This window comes from Pangasianodon hypophthalmus, chromosome 4 (genome assembly GCF_027358585.1).
Source record: "Pangasianodon hypophthalmus isolate fPanHyp1 chromosome 4, fPanHyp1.pri, whole genome shotgun sequence".
Classification (NCBI taxonomy): Eukaryota; Metazoa; Chordata; class Actinopteri; order Siluriformes; family Pangasiidae; genus Pangasianodon; species Pangasianodon hypophthalmus.
The window spans coordinates 31,657,379-31,673,879 of NC_069713.1; the positions used below are offsets into that span (position 1 = coordinate 31,657,379).

At 37.4% G+C, this 16,501-nt stretch overlaps 1 protein-coding gene across 1 annotated transcript in view; it reads right to left on the reverse strand.

The window, feature by feature from the left end:
- epha4b (eph receptor A4b) overlaps positions 1 to 16,501 on the reverse strand; it is a 107,024-nt gene that overhangs the window by 16,054 nt on the left and 74,469 nt on the right. Inside the window, exons 9-11 of the mRNA XM_053233311.1 lie at positions 7,060 to 7,127; positions 6,579 to 6,704; positions 3,317 to 3,502 (exon numbers count right to left, since the gene is read on the reverse strand). Of these exons, the coding sequence (XP_053089286.1) occupies positions 3,317 to 3,502; positions 6,579 to 6,704; positions 7,060 to 7,127 (380 nt within the window). The remainder of the gene's footprint in view (positions 1 to 3,316; positions 3,503 to 6,578; positions 6,705 to 7,059; positions 7,128 to 16,501) is intronic.

The following is a 16,501-nucleotide window of genomic DNA, read 5'->3' on the forward strand; positions in this document are numbered from 1 at the left end:
GCTTTTAGAACCAAAATCGACTTCATTTATAATATGGAGATCGAAATATCTGTATTTTGAGGCTTAAATCAACAAATCTTTTATTCCTAGCTCAATTTTTTGATATGGGAACAAAAACACAAAGCAATCAGTCAATCAGCTTTACACAATTTACTGAATGATTCAGGAAACGTAGTTTATTTGCTTTTCTTTGGTTAACACATTAAGACTGATCATCTACACAGATCACTGAAAATCTGCGTAGGAAAATCTTTTTATTTCTTAAATAAATGTAAAAATGTAAGATTGAAAAAGCTGTACAGCTTTAAAGATGTTACAATTTAAGTACGAAATATTAAAATCAAAATATTAAAATCAAATCAGCTGCTTTCAGTCAGTTTGTAATTATTTAAAAAAATGTTGGCAGGTGACATGAATTTCAAAAAACGTTTAATGAAAAATTGTATTGTTGATGAATAATATCGAGCATATTATATTTATATTTATATAATGTCTTGAAAATATTTTTTTTTACCATTTTTTGTGAACCTCCTACTAAATCATTAAAAATATATTCAAGACATTATATAAATATAAATATTAATTAAATGCATAAACACTTATGCATAAACTATTTTAAATAATTAATAATGATTTATTGAAAATAAAATATATTCATATATTATAAAGAATCAAAGAAGTGTGCATGTGCGTTGGAAATAATTTCTTTGAGAAAATTTGCAGTTCAATCCACGGGCTGTTCTATTTTCTACGTTATTTATTTCACTCTTATTTTCTATCAGGAAAATAAATAGATTCTGCTTTTTTTTCTGTTTATTAGCCTGGTGTTATTATTTTCCTTGTTTGTTTGTTTGGTGCCAAAAAGCCTGGTTAAGCTTGATTCTAACAAATCAGCTACTTGAAAATTGAAATATTTTTCTCTCACACAGCCCTATATCAAGATGAAGCCTAAGTCCCGGAAGTCTTTAACGTCCCTGATGATAGCCGCCTCCAAATTGAATGTTTCCAGATTAGTCGATTGTGGGCGCATAAAAGAAAAGCGATGGAAGCGATAAGTGCGGCTCGACGTTTTTCTTTCTTTCTTTCTTTCTTTCTTTTTTTTTTCCTGACGTGCCAGTGAAAGGGCCATCTTCCAGCTTTTCTTTTAACGTCGCAGCAATCTGCATAAGAATGGGGGGCAATCAGAGCAGGAGCGCTGGTTTAAAGCGTTATTCTGCTGAAAGAGTGGTGATTGGGGATGCGCAATATGCAGAGCTCTGAGGAAAAACACACACACGGAATTGGGCTTCCGTGGTTATGCCTAAAATTCTCATACATTAGCATAATTTTTCTCCCTGAAATCATTATTGTGTCTTTTTTTCTTTTGAGTTTCTAAGCAAACACTGACCACAGAGAATTTTTATTATTATTATTATTATTATTATATTTTTTAAAAACTATTCACACTACTGTTTTAACTCACGGAGTATTTACATTGAGCTCATGCTGTCTTTCTTTCTCTCTCACCTCTATCTTCCAGCCTCTGGCCAAATGACTTGTGATGTATGAAATTGCTTTTCCTGTATATCACATGTGTGTGTTCACATTCTCCTGATACATACACATCCACCTACATCCTTACATTCCTATATATTTATGCTATATCTATATATCTACAGTATATCCATTTTTTTCAGCAGATTTTCACATTCTGAACATTATAGAGATAAAAAAATAGATATTTTTCACACTTTTTTTTACATGTAGTGCATGTGTTTGGTTTTATTTCATTTAATTTACATGATTTTGTTCATAATTCATTTATTTTCATGTGTGATTTTTACGCATCATTTATCAATTTTCCAACGATACACAAAATTCAAATACGATACTATTTGGTGGTGTCTCGATGATGCCTTTTTCGATATATCAAAAATAAGCATTGCCTGAATACGTGCTCTAGGTTTCTATTTTCAATTGATTAAAACATTCAACATTATAAATAAACGAAACAGTCTTTGCGTGATCCATTCAGACTCTTAGGATCATATAACCAAGCAAAAGCTGTGCATTCAAATGAAACAAAATTAACCATGGCTAATTAAACATTTGCTCTCTGGTCAGTCTTTCACTGAGCTGTTTTTTTTTATTATTATTATTTGTAAATTGTGCTGTTTTTTGTTGTGCTGCCAGAGTCACGCAGCTCTCTGTAGTCCTAGACGTGTTTTTGAATCCTGCGTTCCCCACTAGACTAAACACTAGGACGTCGTCATATCTGTAGCTATGTAATATCTAATCTAATATGTTGGAATGCTAGTGAGCTAATGTATTAACCTGAGGAAAAAACAGCGTGTATCATTTTTCAGATGAATTTTTTTCACATGAATACTTCTTTTACACACCTGATCACATATTATTCACCTGATGTCACGTGTGTTTCCTTGTCTTCATTTGCAACTTCTACGATATAACAAGGTGAAATTCAACTTCACATGTGATTTTTAATGCACTGGGATATCAGTGTTCTCCACATTTCGCTCATCTTGTTTCACTCATTCATGCTTTTAAGGATTCTTAAAAAAAAGCTCCTGTAAACTTGCAAATGTTTAATACAGCTTAAACTTCTTGCCACACGCTCTAAATTCCTTCCGTAAAATGTTAAAAGCAGCAATTTCTCCCTAGCATGTGCCTTTTGTTAATGAAAAGCAAACCTGATTTACGTAGCTAATAGTTCTGCAAGCGGCGCAAACCCGTGCTAACGAAAGGTCAGGATTTGCATTCGGCATTAGAGTGTGGAACGAGAGAAAGAGAGAGAGCGTGAAGGAAGAAAAATTAATACGGAATGGTGAGAGACTTCAGCGCTGAATATTTATGACACTGAAAACACATGCAATTAACTATTTAATTAATCGCATTAATGCGGTCATACATATGCATGCATCTTTTGTAGGTGGAAATGGATACAGGAAAAAAAACACCAGCATTCCCACGTAAGCCTGCTCATTCATTATGCATGCCTTCATATCCGGGGTTTGACAGCAGAACAGATCAAGCGCTTTCCCCAATTTAGTCACGCATACATTGGAAAGAAAGTTCACTAAGCTGAAAGTTAACAAAAGAATTAAATGAGGCACAAACCTGCACCATACACTCTTAGGAAATAAAAAAAAAACTTTCTCAAGCATTTTTCGGATAAAGATGTGCCACATTAGTGCCATGAAAACAAACACATCAACTTGAGCTTAACCACAATTAGCACCATTAGACTGGTTCACTAATGCAACATAGACAACAAACGTTAATGACTCTTGAAACAAATGATGTGTAAATCACTCACATTTGGTGACAACCCCCTCCAGCCGGATGATGTTTGGGTGATCGAACTGGCCCATGATGCTCGCCTCGCTCAGGAAATCACGCCTCTGCTTCTCTGTGTAACCAGCTTTCAGACTCTTGATGGCTACATAGATCTCTCGCTTGCTTGGCAGCTTCAGACGGCCGCTACACACCTCACCAAATTCCCCTTTGGAGTAGAGTGCAAAGCGTTAGTGCTGATTTGTGTAGAACAAAGTGTAGAAAAGTGTAGAACAGGGCAATAGTTGCTCCGCAGGTCACTATTTGCTGGGTAGATTTGGATTTATAAGTAATTCAGCTCAGCTGATTTAACTCTGCATTCTATGGCACTGGTTAAAAATTAGACCATAACAATAAGATTAATTCATAAAACATCAGCGTTTACTAGAGGATGGCTACATCTGTATGACATTAGCTGTTAGCTGTTGAATAAGGGAACTGTATGACATCTGGGATCAAGTCAAAAGAGGTGCAAACTTGTACCTGAATGATGGAATAAGAAAAGTGTGGATTACAAAGGTAATCTTCAAGATCCAAAGCATGCTGAAACATGGTGGTGGTAGTATCATAGCTTGGCTTTGTATGGCTACCAGTGGAACTTGTCTTTAATTAAAAAAAAAAGTAACTGATGATGGTGGCAGAGGCAGGAAGAACCGAAGATCCTTGTCCCAGATGTACAACCAACCTGATCACCACCTATGCTCACGGTGCCCTGACTCTTAACACAATGTGGGACTTTTTCACTTGTACGATTGCCTATTTAAGTACTACTATGTCCCTAGTCACATTTTGATGTACCGACTCTATGTATACTTGCCAAGATTTTATTCCTTTGTGGTCTTTTCCCAAGTTTATAGTTTCATATACTTTGGACTGGTTCCCGGCACTGTCTCTTTTTGGATCTCTTTGAACTTTGTACAGATCCAACCAAATGCTAAACTTGATGAAGTTTAGTGCTTCTGTTTTTTGGCAGAGCAATGGCCTCAAACATACCATTAAAGCAGCTCTGGAGTTTTTTAAAGGTCCAAGAGTGGACGGTTGTTAACTGGACAAATTAACTGACAAATCTGACCTCAACCTTACCAGGAAGTACAGAGAAGTACCAAACATGACAGTTTTTCCCCTGTTTACTCCCCAATTTGGTTGCCAATTTCCACTCACCAGCCAGCTCTCCCCTATCATATGACAGCTACTAACTGGGGAGAGTGAAGGCTAACATACTTCCTTCGAGACACATGAAGTCAGCTAAACACATCTTTTTTGAACTCATACAGATCTACTCTCTTCAGAATACATGAACTGACAGATTCCCACGATTGGCTAGTGCTGCTGTGATTGTAGCCAGAATGTGGCATTGTTGGGACATGAACTTGCGATCTCATGATCGCAAGGAGCCCTAAACATGACAGGTTTTTTCCCTAAAAATTTTATCCAGTTATTTCCCCTCAAAGCCTCCTGAAATGGGGGGCATCACTGCACAAGGACTATATATGAGTAAGATTATATGTCACTGTAAGTATGACCCAGACCTATTAAACTGAGCTATAAAGGAGTTTTCTAAACCTCGCACTGCGAGCCAGTACGCACTCTGGGGGGTTGATATTTCACAAAGCAGTGGCAGTCCTTTGTGTGTGAGGATAAGTGGATACAGACATGCTGTAATTAAACAACTCAGTCTTTGGCACAGTAGTTTAATGACTGCATTTGTGTCTTGAAATATTTTCTTTAGAGGCACTTTAGTTTGAAAGCAAGACCCAGAGAAGCAAATCTTACAATGACTCATGTAGGTTAATATGCTGACATGGACTATGTGCATGTTGTTGTATCTTCTTGGAACTGAACGGCTTTGCTGTAAAATTAGCTTTTTCACTGAAAGACAGCATGGCACATGTTTATGCGTGTAAACATTAGCACAAGAACACTTAAGGTTACTGTTTTTAGTGGTTATATGGGACTTAAATAACATATTTCAATGAAATGCTTGGAATTACTCCAGACTTCCAGGTCATTTTATTCTCTGCCACCTACATTATTATCTTTAGTCTAACTGGCATACAATATTGAAACTGTAGTGTCTCATGAGTCATATAATGTATGGTAATTTTACATTCCATGAGGCCTTGTGTGGCATATGTGGAGAAGCCTCTCATGGGGCGTAAACATATTGAAGGACAAAGATATGAAAAAGTGGCCAATTCCAGATATTGCGTTATTGATATTGCAACGTGATACTGCGTTCCTGTTGACTCTGAATATGAAAAATTAAGAAATGTCAATACTGGTTTGCTAAAAGCGGTATGACGCTTTGGACCAAGTCAAAGGAAGTGCAAACTAGCATGTACCAGAAGGATGGAATGGGAAAAGCTTGGATTAAAAGGGGATTGTTCAAGATGCAAAGCACATGACTTTATCTGTGAAACATGGTGGTGGGAGGATCATAGCTTAAGCTTGTGTGTCTAAATATTATTAAATGTTAAAATAGAAAATATATCGTTAATTATTATTACTGATACCCCGCAGAGGTTTTGCTACGAATCTCTGTAGTATAGTGACACTGCGTTGAGCGCGCTATAAAAATACTTTCAGCAGCAAATTTAGTTTTTTCCTGCTTTAATGGCTTCCCAGAAAGCCTTGGGGACATTCAATAGGAAACGAAATAGCAATTAAAAAAGGCCAGCTAACGCAACAGTACCATTGTTTCCCAACCAGAGTTTCTACACATACCGTGTCCTCCAAAACTATTGGCACCCTTCATGAAAATGAGCAAAAATCAGTATATAAAAGGGTATCAAGCAATAAGTGATAGGTGATTTGTCCCAAACAAACAGGGACATTGTTTAAACATGCTTTTTTATTAACATGCAATTTTATATTATTAAAAATGATCAGCACCCTTACAAGTAATATTTTGCGATCCCTCCCCTAGAGAGAACAACATTTCTGAGTATTTTCCTGTAATGCCAGGACAGGAAGGTTGGAGACAGTCATAGAGGATCTTGCAGAACATTTTAAGCTCCTTTATATTCTTAGGTTTGTTCGTGTGGACTTGTGGAGACTGAGAAGGTCATTGCAAAACACTATTTTGTGTGAGTGTGTTTTTTAAAACAATTGTAGCTGATTTGTATGTTTAGCTCGTTATCTTATCAATGATGGCCAGAGGCAATGTGTGTCAACACAAATAACAGCATTGCCAAATGAATGTAAATATAAACATTGTACACATCTAAGTGGTTTACGTGACTCACCGGCACCAATGACCCTCTCTATGCGGATGCTGGAGGCGTCAATTTCCTTAGCAAAATCGCGAATGGCTTGATTTGGGTCCTCGTAGGTATGTGGATGGACGTACGTCCTACTTCCTGGCAATTTGACTGTAATAATGGCAAGCAATTAGTCATCTTCCATTTACATGTCACTGTGTCGATTAAATGTCGAAACAGCAGTTCATGAGAAATTCCTGTCATTTCTGTGATTAATACATTAGGCCTTCATACACTTAGATGAAGGGTAAACTCGTCTTGACTTACTACTAGTAGACATTTACATGACATGTTTAGATTTCTTTTATAAGCCGAGACACAACTAAGTCGTAATTGGAAATGGTTTCCTAAAAAAAACCTGTAAATTCCACAAAAATCAGTGGAGCACCTATATATTTTTTTAACACTGAGGTTGTCTCTAAATACGACCGTTCTTTTGACAGTCCATCAAAGGAACAAGTTTTACCTCTGCCATGCTGAAATTGCATCTTCTCCTCGTCGGGATCTTGTTTCGCCTTGATATAGCCGCAGTGTCTGCAACACGATATAAAAAAGCGATTTTAGTGATAGAATAAACATTTTACAGCACCAGAGAGATGGGATTGTTTCAAAGCTTGTGAAATGAGGTACAATCCTGCATACACATACACACTCACCGGCCATGTTAGTACGAACACCTATAGTCCTGTCATTTATGTAATTATCAAATCAAAGCTGGTTTGAGTATTTTAGAAACTGTTGACCTCCTGAGATTTTTAAGCACGATGTTCTCTAGAGTTTACACAGAACGACGTGAAAAACTAAAAACATCCAGTGAGCCACAGTTCTGAGGATGAAAACTCCTTGTTGATAAGAGACAACTCTTTACGACTGCGGTAAACAGAAAAGCATCTCAAAATGTACATGTTGCATAACATGTTGAGGTGGTTGGGCTACAGCAGAAGAGACATTGTTATGTTCCTACTTATTATCATTTTTACTTCCTTTTGAAGCACTTTCATTTATTATAATTATAAACAATATAGGAGTTTAACCATGTCAATGAGCAAAAACAAGAGTTCACACTCTTTTTCATTATTATCTTAATTCTGGTGAACACAAATATAAAAATTAACAATTAACATCATAACATTTGGGAGGAATTAGACGTTCTCTGTAGAGAACTTGGCAAAAAAAAAGTACTTTCTCTGTCCTTATGCTGGCGGGGCTGCTGGAAAAAAAAAAATAGCTAAAAAGCATGCTCTCCATCAACAAAAATATTGAATTTAATTTTCATTAGTAATCTTCATAGCCTAAGCTCGCAGCAGGCAATAATTAAAAAAAAGATGGATGTCATGCCTAAACTCTGTGTTGATTATAGCCTATGGCAGATATCAGCTTATTGTTCTTCTCCATTTCTCATCTTTTTCGGTTCCCTAATTATTATTTTTTTCATGTTGTAGACTAACGTGAATGGTACAATTTAATCGTATTGATTTTTATTATGCAGAAGATAATTATTACAGGCTACAGTGCATGGAAGAGTGAAAAATAAAAGCAACAAGAATAGCAACATGATGTCCTCTCTGGTGTGACTATAGCACCGGTTGTATAAGGTTGCTTTCATGCTAGACGTTTTTTCTATAGAAAAAAAACGCTGACTTGAGCACAATAATACTCTCATGTAAAGTGCACACTGTAACCACTTTGTTACATTAATTTCTACTCAAAAAAAAAAAAAAAACTGGCAACTTCGAAGGCATTCAGTGGGAATTTTAATAATCTGAATGAGCTGCACAAAAAATTAACTGAAGTACCTGCGTAACCCGGTTCTGAATACAAGGAACTTTCCCAGCATAAACATTGAAGTAACGTTTAAAAATAAGTCACTGGCTCTGAATACAACCCCATAGTGAGCAGAACATTTAGATATTTTATAAGATGTGACGATTTCTGACATGATTTGTCTCAGTTTTAAATAATGTATCCTCAAACTGAGGTTTTAATAACTGATAAAATGGAACAGCTCTCGGTAGAAAACGCGGTAGTGTTACTGAAATGCAGTACAACTAAGTGACATTCAGGAATTTTTATTATTATTTTTTTTATAACATGAAAATAGGAATGAAATGAAAATATCCAAAGTGTTATTTGTTTTATAACCCAGCCCTTGTCTGCACTAAGAGTTTGGCTCTTGGGTTTGAAATTGCTCTTTCCCGTAATTCCGTTTGTTCGACTTGAACATGTTCCTCTCAGCATATGTTCATCCTAATTTAAAGCGTATAAATCACTCACGAGTGAAGGAGAACAAGAAAACGAAGGGGAAAACAGGAGACGATTGAACCAGAGATTACCGTCTCCTCGACAGGTACGGAATTAATCATGCCATTGTTTACTAACAGCGTGAAATCTAAACGTGAATAATTACTATGGAAATGTATTCAGTCCCTGTGCTAAACACACACAAATGCATGCAGCACAATGAATCTAGAAGTTTTTACGTTACCATTATAACTGTTTGTGTGTGTTTGTGTGTGTGTGTGTCCATCAAAAGCCAAAGAATTTTATTTTTTCAAAACACAAGAATGTGTATTTTCTAGTTTACACATCTTGAGACTGACTTTGTCCTACACACACACACACACACACACACACACACACACATACACACACATACACAGACAAACACTCAAGGGGATCCATCTGTCCAGCCAATTAGTCATGTTTACATGATTTCCAGCTGGTGTTTGAATCAGTCAAATAAAATCAGTATCAAACTGGAGTTGAGTTCTAGCGCATTGGGGTGTGTGTGTATCAAAGCGACACTCCAGCTAGCTAGCCGTATCCGGAACATTCCAACCATGGCACAGCTTTATTTCTCCTCCCTTTCCTCATTATTGACAAACTAACCATCTGAAATGCTGGAACTGTCCCTGAAAAGAAATCTGACCGAAATCTTCCTAAACAGACATAAAGCAATCTCAGATCACAATTTGCGGAGCTAAAATTTATACAAAAACAAGAATGATTTCTGAATGAATGTATATAAATTAAAGGAAAAGTTTGGATTGCTAAACGTCACCCTTTTTTTAAAATAAATTACTGGTTTACAAAAGTGCATTTTCAAAGATAATTAATAATTAAACACAATGAGGTGTGCTGTCATAGGTAAATAATCAATGACAAGGTGGTGGGATGTGACCTGATACTGTTACCATCCTAACGTTGATTATTTTCCCATAACAGCAGAAGTTAACAGGCCATGATGCATCATATTTCAAAGAACATGCTGCACAAAGAATGCGAGAAGTGTACCAAGTTTGGGTTTCCTAATCAAGGAATACCATCATTCCCATACGCCATCACACCAGTATTGCTCATATACCCCTTGCCTTCTCCTTGAGCCGTGTGTGTGTGTGTGTGTGTGTGTGTGTGCACTCTGGAACGTTCTGTCTCACAATTCCTGCCAACAGATCTAGGCTTCAGCAGAATTCAGATCTCCTCTCTCACTCTCTCCTTCTCTCAGAGCCATGCAAACCCCATTTGCATATCAATTTAGTTTTCTCCCTGCAACATGCTGTCAGTCGAGAGTTATTTTTCATGCAACCGCTGTGTCTTTTTCTCCTGGGGAATTCGCCCCTACTGTTACCTCAGCACGCTACCCTATGTTTCTGTAGGGGTTTTTTTTTTCTAACCCACATGCTTCCTATATCTCCTTTAACTTTTCTTTCCTCGTCTCTGCCTCTCCGTTCGTCCGCTGGTAATCTCTTCCCATTTCTCTACTTGTTCTGTTCCTCTATTTTCTTGTCCCAATGCAGAATATCATTTACATGAGAGAAAAGAGAAAAAAGACCTGAAAGAGAGAGCAGAATCAGGCTACTATGGTTTTACCATGACTACTACAGGTTTACTATGCTGTTACCCTTGCTACTTTGGTTTAACTATGGTTTTACCATGATTTCACCACGACTACTATGGGTTTATCATGGCTATTATGGATTAACTATGGTTTTATCATGTCTAATGTGGTTTAACTATGATTTTACAATGGCTACTTTAGTTTAACTATGGTTTTGCTGTAGTATCTATGGTTTAACCATGATTTTGAAATAGCTACTATGGTTTAACTATGGGTTTACCATAGCTAATTTGGTTTACCTATGATTTTACAATGGGTACTTTGGGTTAACTATGGTTTTGCTGTGGTATCTTTAGTTTAACCATGAGTTTGAAAGAGCTATTATGGTTTAACTATGGTTTTACCATGGCTAATTTGGTTTACCTATGGGTTTACCATGGCTTTACCATGGCTATTATGGTTTAACTATGGTTTTACCATGGCTAATTTGGTTTACCTATGGGTTTACCATGGCTTTACCATGGCTATTATGGTTTAACTATGGGTTTACCATGGCTAATTTGGTTTACCTATGGTTTTACCATGGCTATTATGGTTTAACTATGGTTTTACCATGGCTATTATGGTTTACCTATGGTTTTACCATGGCTATTATGGTTTAACTATGGTTTTACCATGGCTAATTTGGTTTACCTATGGTTTTACCATGGCTATTATGGTTTAACTATGGTTTTACCATGGCTAATTTGGTTTGCCTATGGGTTTACCATTGGCTATTACGGTTTAACTATGGTTCTACAATGGGTACTTTGGGAATATGGATCCAACGGATGTTCAAAAAAGACTGAGAGGACTCTTCAGATACAAAGACCAGAACTCTGAGAAACCAGTGCTGATAGATACAAAATGGCATGATGGAACAATTCGTCTTTCAATATACTTCACCGGACAAGCAGGGTTTTATTGGTCAATAAAAGAATGCTTACCATGGAAGCAGAAACTGATATAGTGGTGAGTGTGTTGCAGAGGAGGCATAAAAATGGACAGTAGAAACATGAGGGAGGGTGAGGGTATCTCCTGCTGGCACTGCATTCATCTCCATTAAAAGCTCCCCAGCCTGATGTCCTTGCCAGCTGTCTTGATCTGGCTCTCAATTAGGGCAAAAAATGGTTTCGGATATTCCCATGACTAGCGCTGCCCTTTCCACACTGCTCCTTACGGATCATGGACTCCACCAAGATCATCTTGTAATGGAACTCATTTCATATATAGTGTACAGTCAATCTTGTTTTACAGTGGACGACTGTCACGACTGGTAACCGAGCTGGAATCCATTGCACTCATGAATTAATGGATCATCAGAAACACTTTGATGTGATGTACAAGGCTCAGTTGAAAATGGAGGGATAATAAGCCTCCTGGGAAACTTAGCAGTCCTTAACCAGAATTTCCATCCTCAGTGAAAACTATCTGCTAAATAAATGACAGTAGAAGGTAGACAGATATTAGATTTTAATCACATTATTTTGGACTTGGAGGATTCAAAATAGTGACCTTGAAAACGTACATATAATACTTCTTCATATTTGACATTGACATCCAAAGACTTGCTAAAAATGTTTGAATGTTTTAAAATGGTGAGCTTGAACAATTTTATTGAATAATGAATCATGTAAAAACTCAAAAAATACCACTCAAGAATAATATTAAGTGCATAAATATGCCAAATACTATTCTCTTTAAAGTGCACGAAAAGGCTTTTTTTTGCATGGAAGACATCAAAATTAACCCTGCCTATCACAATGATTGAAATTCTCGTGGATAAAATTATGAATTAAAATTAAAGCAGATGTGTGCTTGGTCAGCTTATCCTTCAAGCCATGAGCATGTTTTCTTTACAGGAGAGCAAATTGAATTTATGGCTTTATTAACTCAAAATAATGAACTAATAGTGTGATCAAATACCCTACATCCCACACACACACACTGCAATTTTATTGCCTCAATTTAGTATCTCATGGCTTTATTAAATTGTGCACACTATATGTATATATATATATATATATATATATATATATATATATAAGATGAAAAATACTAGAATGTGCTGGATCAAGTGCTATTTTATATTCTGCCAAATAATGGGGATGGAAGCCATGTTATTAGTTTAAACCATATTTATAGTGATTAATGTGATAATTACAAATAGGACTATTCATGCAGCTGCGTAACCCGACTCTGAATACCAGGAACTTTCCCCATGTGAATACTGAGTTATCTTTTGAACTAAAATGAGCAACTCTGAATACAGCCCTCTGACATAAATTGCAACTTGAATGTTTCCAGTATCATGCAGTGTGAAAATCTGGCCATTAGTGAAGACAAAAAAAAATAATTAACATTTCTCCTAATATAAGAAATTTAGCCATCTAAATTTGTTTTGCTTTTTTTTTTTTTAAATCCCATTTCCCCCCAGTTTAGTAATTTCTACTATCTAGTTCCCCTTTCATATGATCTTGGGATTCAGAATTGTGATATCCCTAATATGGATAATGTAAAAAATGAAGACTTCCTTCAAAAATACTAAGGTCATGAATAGTCACTAATAAGCGTAATCAATACAGCTTCAGACAAATGAAGACACTGTTAACTTTGAGGGAAGAATTTCTCAGAACGAGAACCTTCCATCCGTTCTACACTGCTTTATTATCACCATCACTCAAATTACAGATTTCCGCTTATGATCTCTGCAACCCTCTCCCCCTGATGTCCACGTCCACCTCAATGAGTTAAAACCTGGCTTTATATCCTGTCTGCTGAAAGGCATGAAAGACGATCTCTTGAAAGGGCATGATGCAACACCACATCCACCGATAATGCCTAATTGTCCGATTTGATTACCTGGTGTTTGGTGCGGCTTTAAAAAGAGACGCTTCCCCTTCCACCAATAAAGTAGTGACCTTGAGATAAATGCCAACTCGGGCAAACAAAGCCACCAGGAGCTCGGCTGATATGCAGCGGTTTTATTATTCCATTTTTATGCAGACGCAGATGGTGTAGAATATGGTGCATATTTTCTTTAGACTTTCATATGATCTCTAAGCACATTACTAAAGGCTTTCAAAATGACGTAAAATTGTCCGGTCAGCTCTCACTAATCAAATTACTACAATACAGAACATAGCATAGCGAGAACATAGCGCCCGTGTGCCAATTAGTGTTACAGTGTGAGAGAGATGTCCAGAGAGAAAGACAGAGGACATGACATTGCAAGAGCGAGCCTATCTCCGGCTCCACATTTTCGGAAAGCTGTAATGCTTTAGTCATGGTGGCTGACGGAGGCAATGATTTGTACCGACGACAGGCCTTTAGGGCAGATTCGCTGATTTGGAACACTTGCCTGTGTCAGAGCCGGGTCGTAGCAAATGGCTTTATTCGTCCTGAGTGGCCCGTGATGTTAACAGCAATCAGAAGGAGCTGCTAGCATTAAAAGACTACAGGGGCTTAGCTATATGACGTGCTTATCATATAATAACAGCTCGAGCGAAAGTGAAATCTATAGTCCGTGCCTTGTCTTCTTCCTTTTTTCATTTACTTATAATCTTTCATCTCTTAGCTTCTCTCTCTCCCGCTAATAAAGTAGACCTGGACGCTATCCAGTGCACACTACTTAAAAAAAAAAGAGAAGAAGATTCATTCCAAAGTCATTATTAGAGAAGGAAGCGAGATTAAATGGAGATGTCGGACAAATGCACGGCCATGTCTCCAAAGGGTGCAAGGGGAAAACATTCAATTTGGAGCCTATTCATTAGGGTAATTGTGGACGCGGAAGGCGATAATGAGATAGGGAGGCCAGCGCATGAGGGCAGGTTTTTACTAGTTTGATTCACTACCGGCCAATTAATAAGGACACTCAACTGCAGCAGGCTGACCGGGATGCTCACGTATGCAAGACTAGCAATAAAAATCTCATTTGCTAAGCCCTGCAGAAGAGCTATACATGCAGAACAGCAACGAACAACTACAGGAGTTCTTTTTCAAATGACCATGTAAATCAAAGCAGTGCTCTCCGGTTAGCCAGCTCAGACCAGCTGCTGACAAGTAATGAGAATGGAAGATCAAAACAGTGATGGGAGTGTTTCAAAAAAAATCTCTTTCCCTAAGGTTAGGACAAAAACATGACTCAGACATCAGACTTTGTAAAAAGCACCATTAAAAAATCAAAAAACCTTTCTGTACCATGTACAATGCTCCACCCTGAAACACATGAAATATGTTTATATTGAAATATTTCTTGAGTTTAATTACAGCAGAGACTCAGCTCGAGAATGGCTCGGCAATGGCATCGAAGGCGGCATTAGCATGAAAGCTAAGGCTTTGGAAAGCAGACTAATGGATTAAAGCCCCGCTGCATCAGCAGCATTGTGAGTAATGTAAGAAACTGTTAGTCAAAGTGAAAACAAAGCAATATTTAGACAATCAATTTTTTAAACTAAAAAAAGTCAACTCAATATATTGTTCCAAAATAAATCTTGAAGGCCAACATGCTAATTTTGTAGATAAGTTGTTCAGGGTGGATTTTTCCATTAAAGTGTTTAATGCTCACTCTTTATTCACTTGTAAGAACAGGCCTGGTTGTGTGTAGTTGGCAACTTGCCATACTTTCCTCTTTGTACATCACGTCTCGTGGCTATGAAAGACTAGGCATGTAAAGATACACAGTTACGATACCCGAGGGCTGTTTTAACATTCACACGGGTCATAGGCCAATCCATCACATTAAGAGAATGAGAAGTCCATTATACCATTAGCATGATCACGCTAAGTGTGTGTCTCTGCGTCTTCTGTTGGTAGTAGACTAGGATTTGAAAGTCTTCAGACATAGCAGTAGAACAAAGCCTCTCACTCCAATTTGTGAAACCATTTGGCAGTCTCATTCTGCCCATTGTACTCTGAAGGCAATGCTTCTCACTTTCCAGCACTGGCACCTTTCCTTTCGACACAGATGAACAAAAGTGCTACACAAGCATAGTTCTGGCTGACGAGAAATGCCACCATGCTGTTCAAAGTTTCCCAGACAATGAACTTGCATGCCAATTTCTAAGTTCCTAAAGCCAGATTGGTTATTACCAAGGAACTCAGAGTAGAGGCAATCTAATTGTGGCAAATATGTATAATGTTAGAGGTATGAAAGCCATCCAACACTTTAATGTTTTGTTTTCCTCAGGTTCTTGGGATAATTAGCATACAAATGTGCATCTGTTTTACATACAGCTTCATCATCATTAAATATCAGGTCTAACCCAAGGCATGGACCAGATGCTCCACTTTAACAGCACTGCACTAACAAAGAATATTTTCTTCCTTTAGATAAGACAGACTTGAAGGTTTTCCGGAGGACTTCGCTCTTGATTATAAAGACATGTTAATCTATACCAGGCTTCCCAAGAGACACATCATTCTTATGCTTCTCACAAACTCTGAGATTTGAAACACCAAAGTATTTCAGCAGACTGAACTGAGTACTTACTGTAGGTGAGCTGATAAACATATGAAAAAAATTGGCCGTAGATCAGTGACTTTAGATTTCTAAACATGAACTAGCTCAGCTTCTTTAGCAATCCACTGTTCCGGTTTATCTAATTACATGCATTTAAGTGAGTTATTTAGCTGAAAGCAGCTCATCGGAACAGAGATCAGCTATGTGGCTTAAGACATTAGTTCTTAGGAAGTTATTCGGACCTTTATAAGCAAGGAAATTCATGTTCGATCTTTACAAATTCTAGTTGAATACCCCCGTCCTAGTTCAACCCTGCTTCTGTAGATGCAGTGCCCCATCAAGATTAGCTCCAACTCTAATAGACCACAGCTGAGTCAGCAAAAGTCTTCAGGAGAACCTCAATTTTAAAAGGTGAAGTTGAGAATAAACGCGACAAAGCTGTAGACCTCCAGCAGCACATAAGCCAGTATACAAATTTGTCAAAATCAAAGGGGGGTAGCCCGGATATGGGGAAGTAGGGGGTATGGAAATAGCACTAACATTTCGCCAGGCCCACTGGGTAGGCTCGCA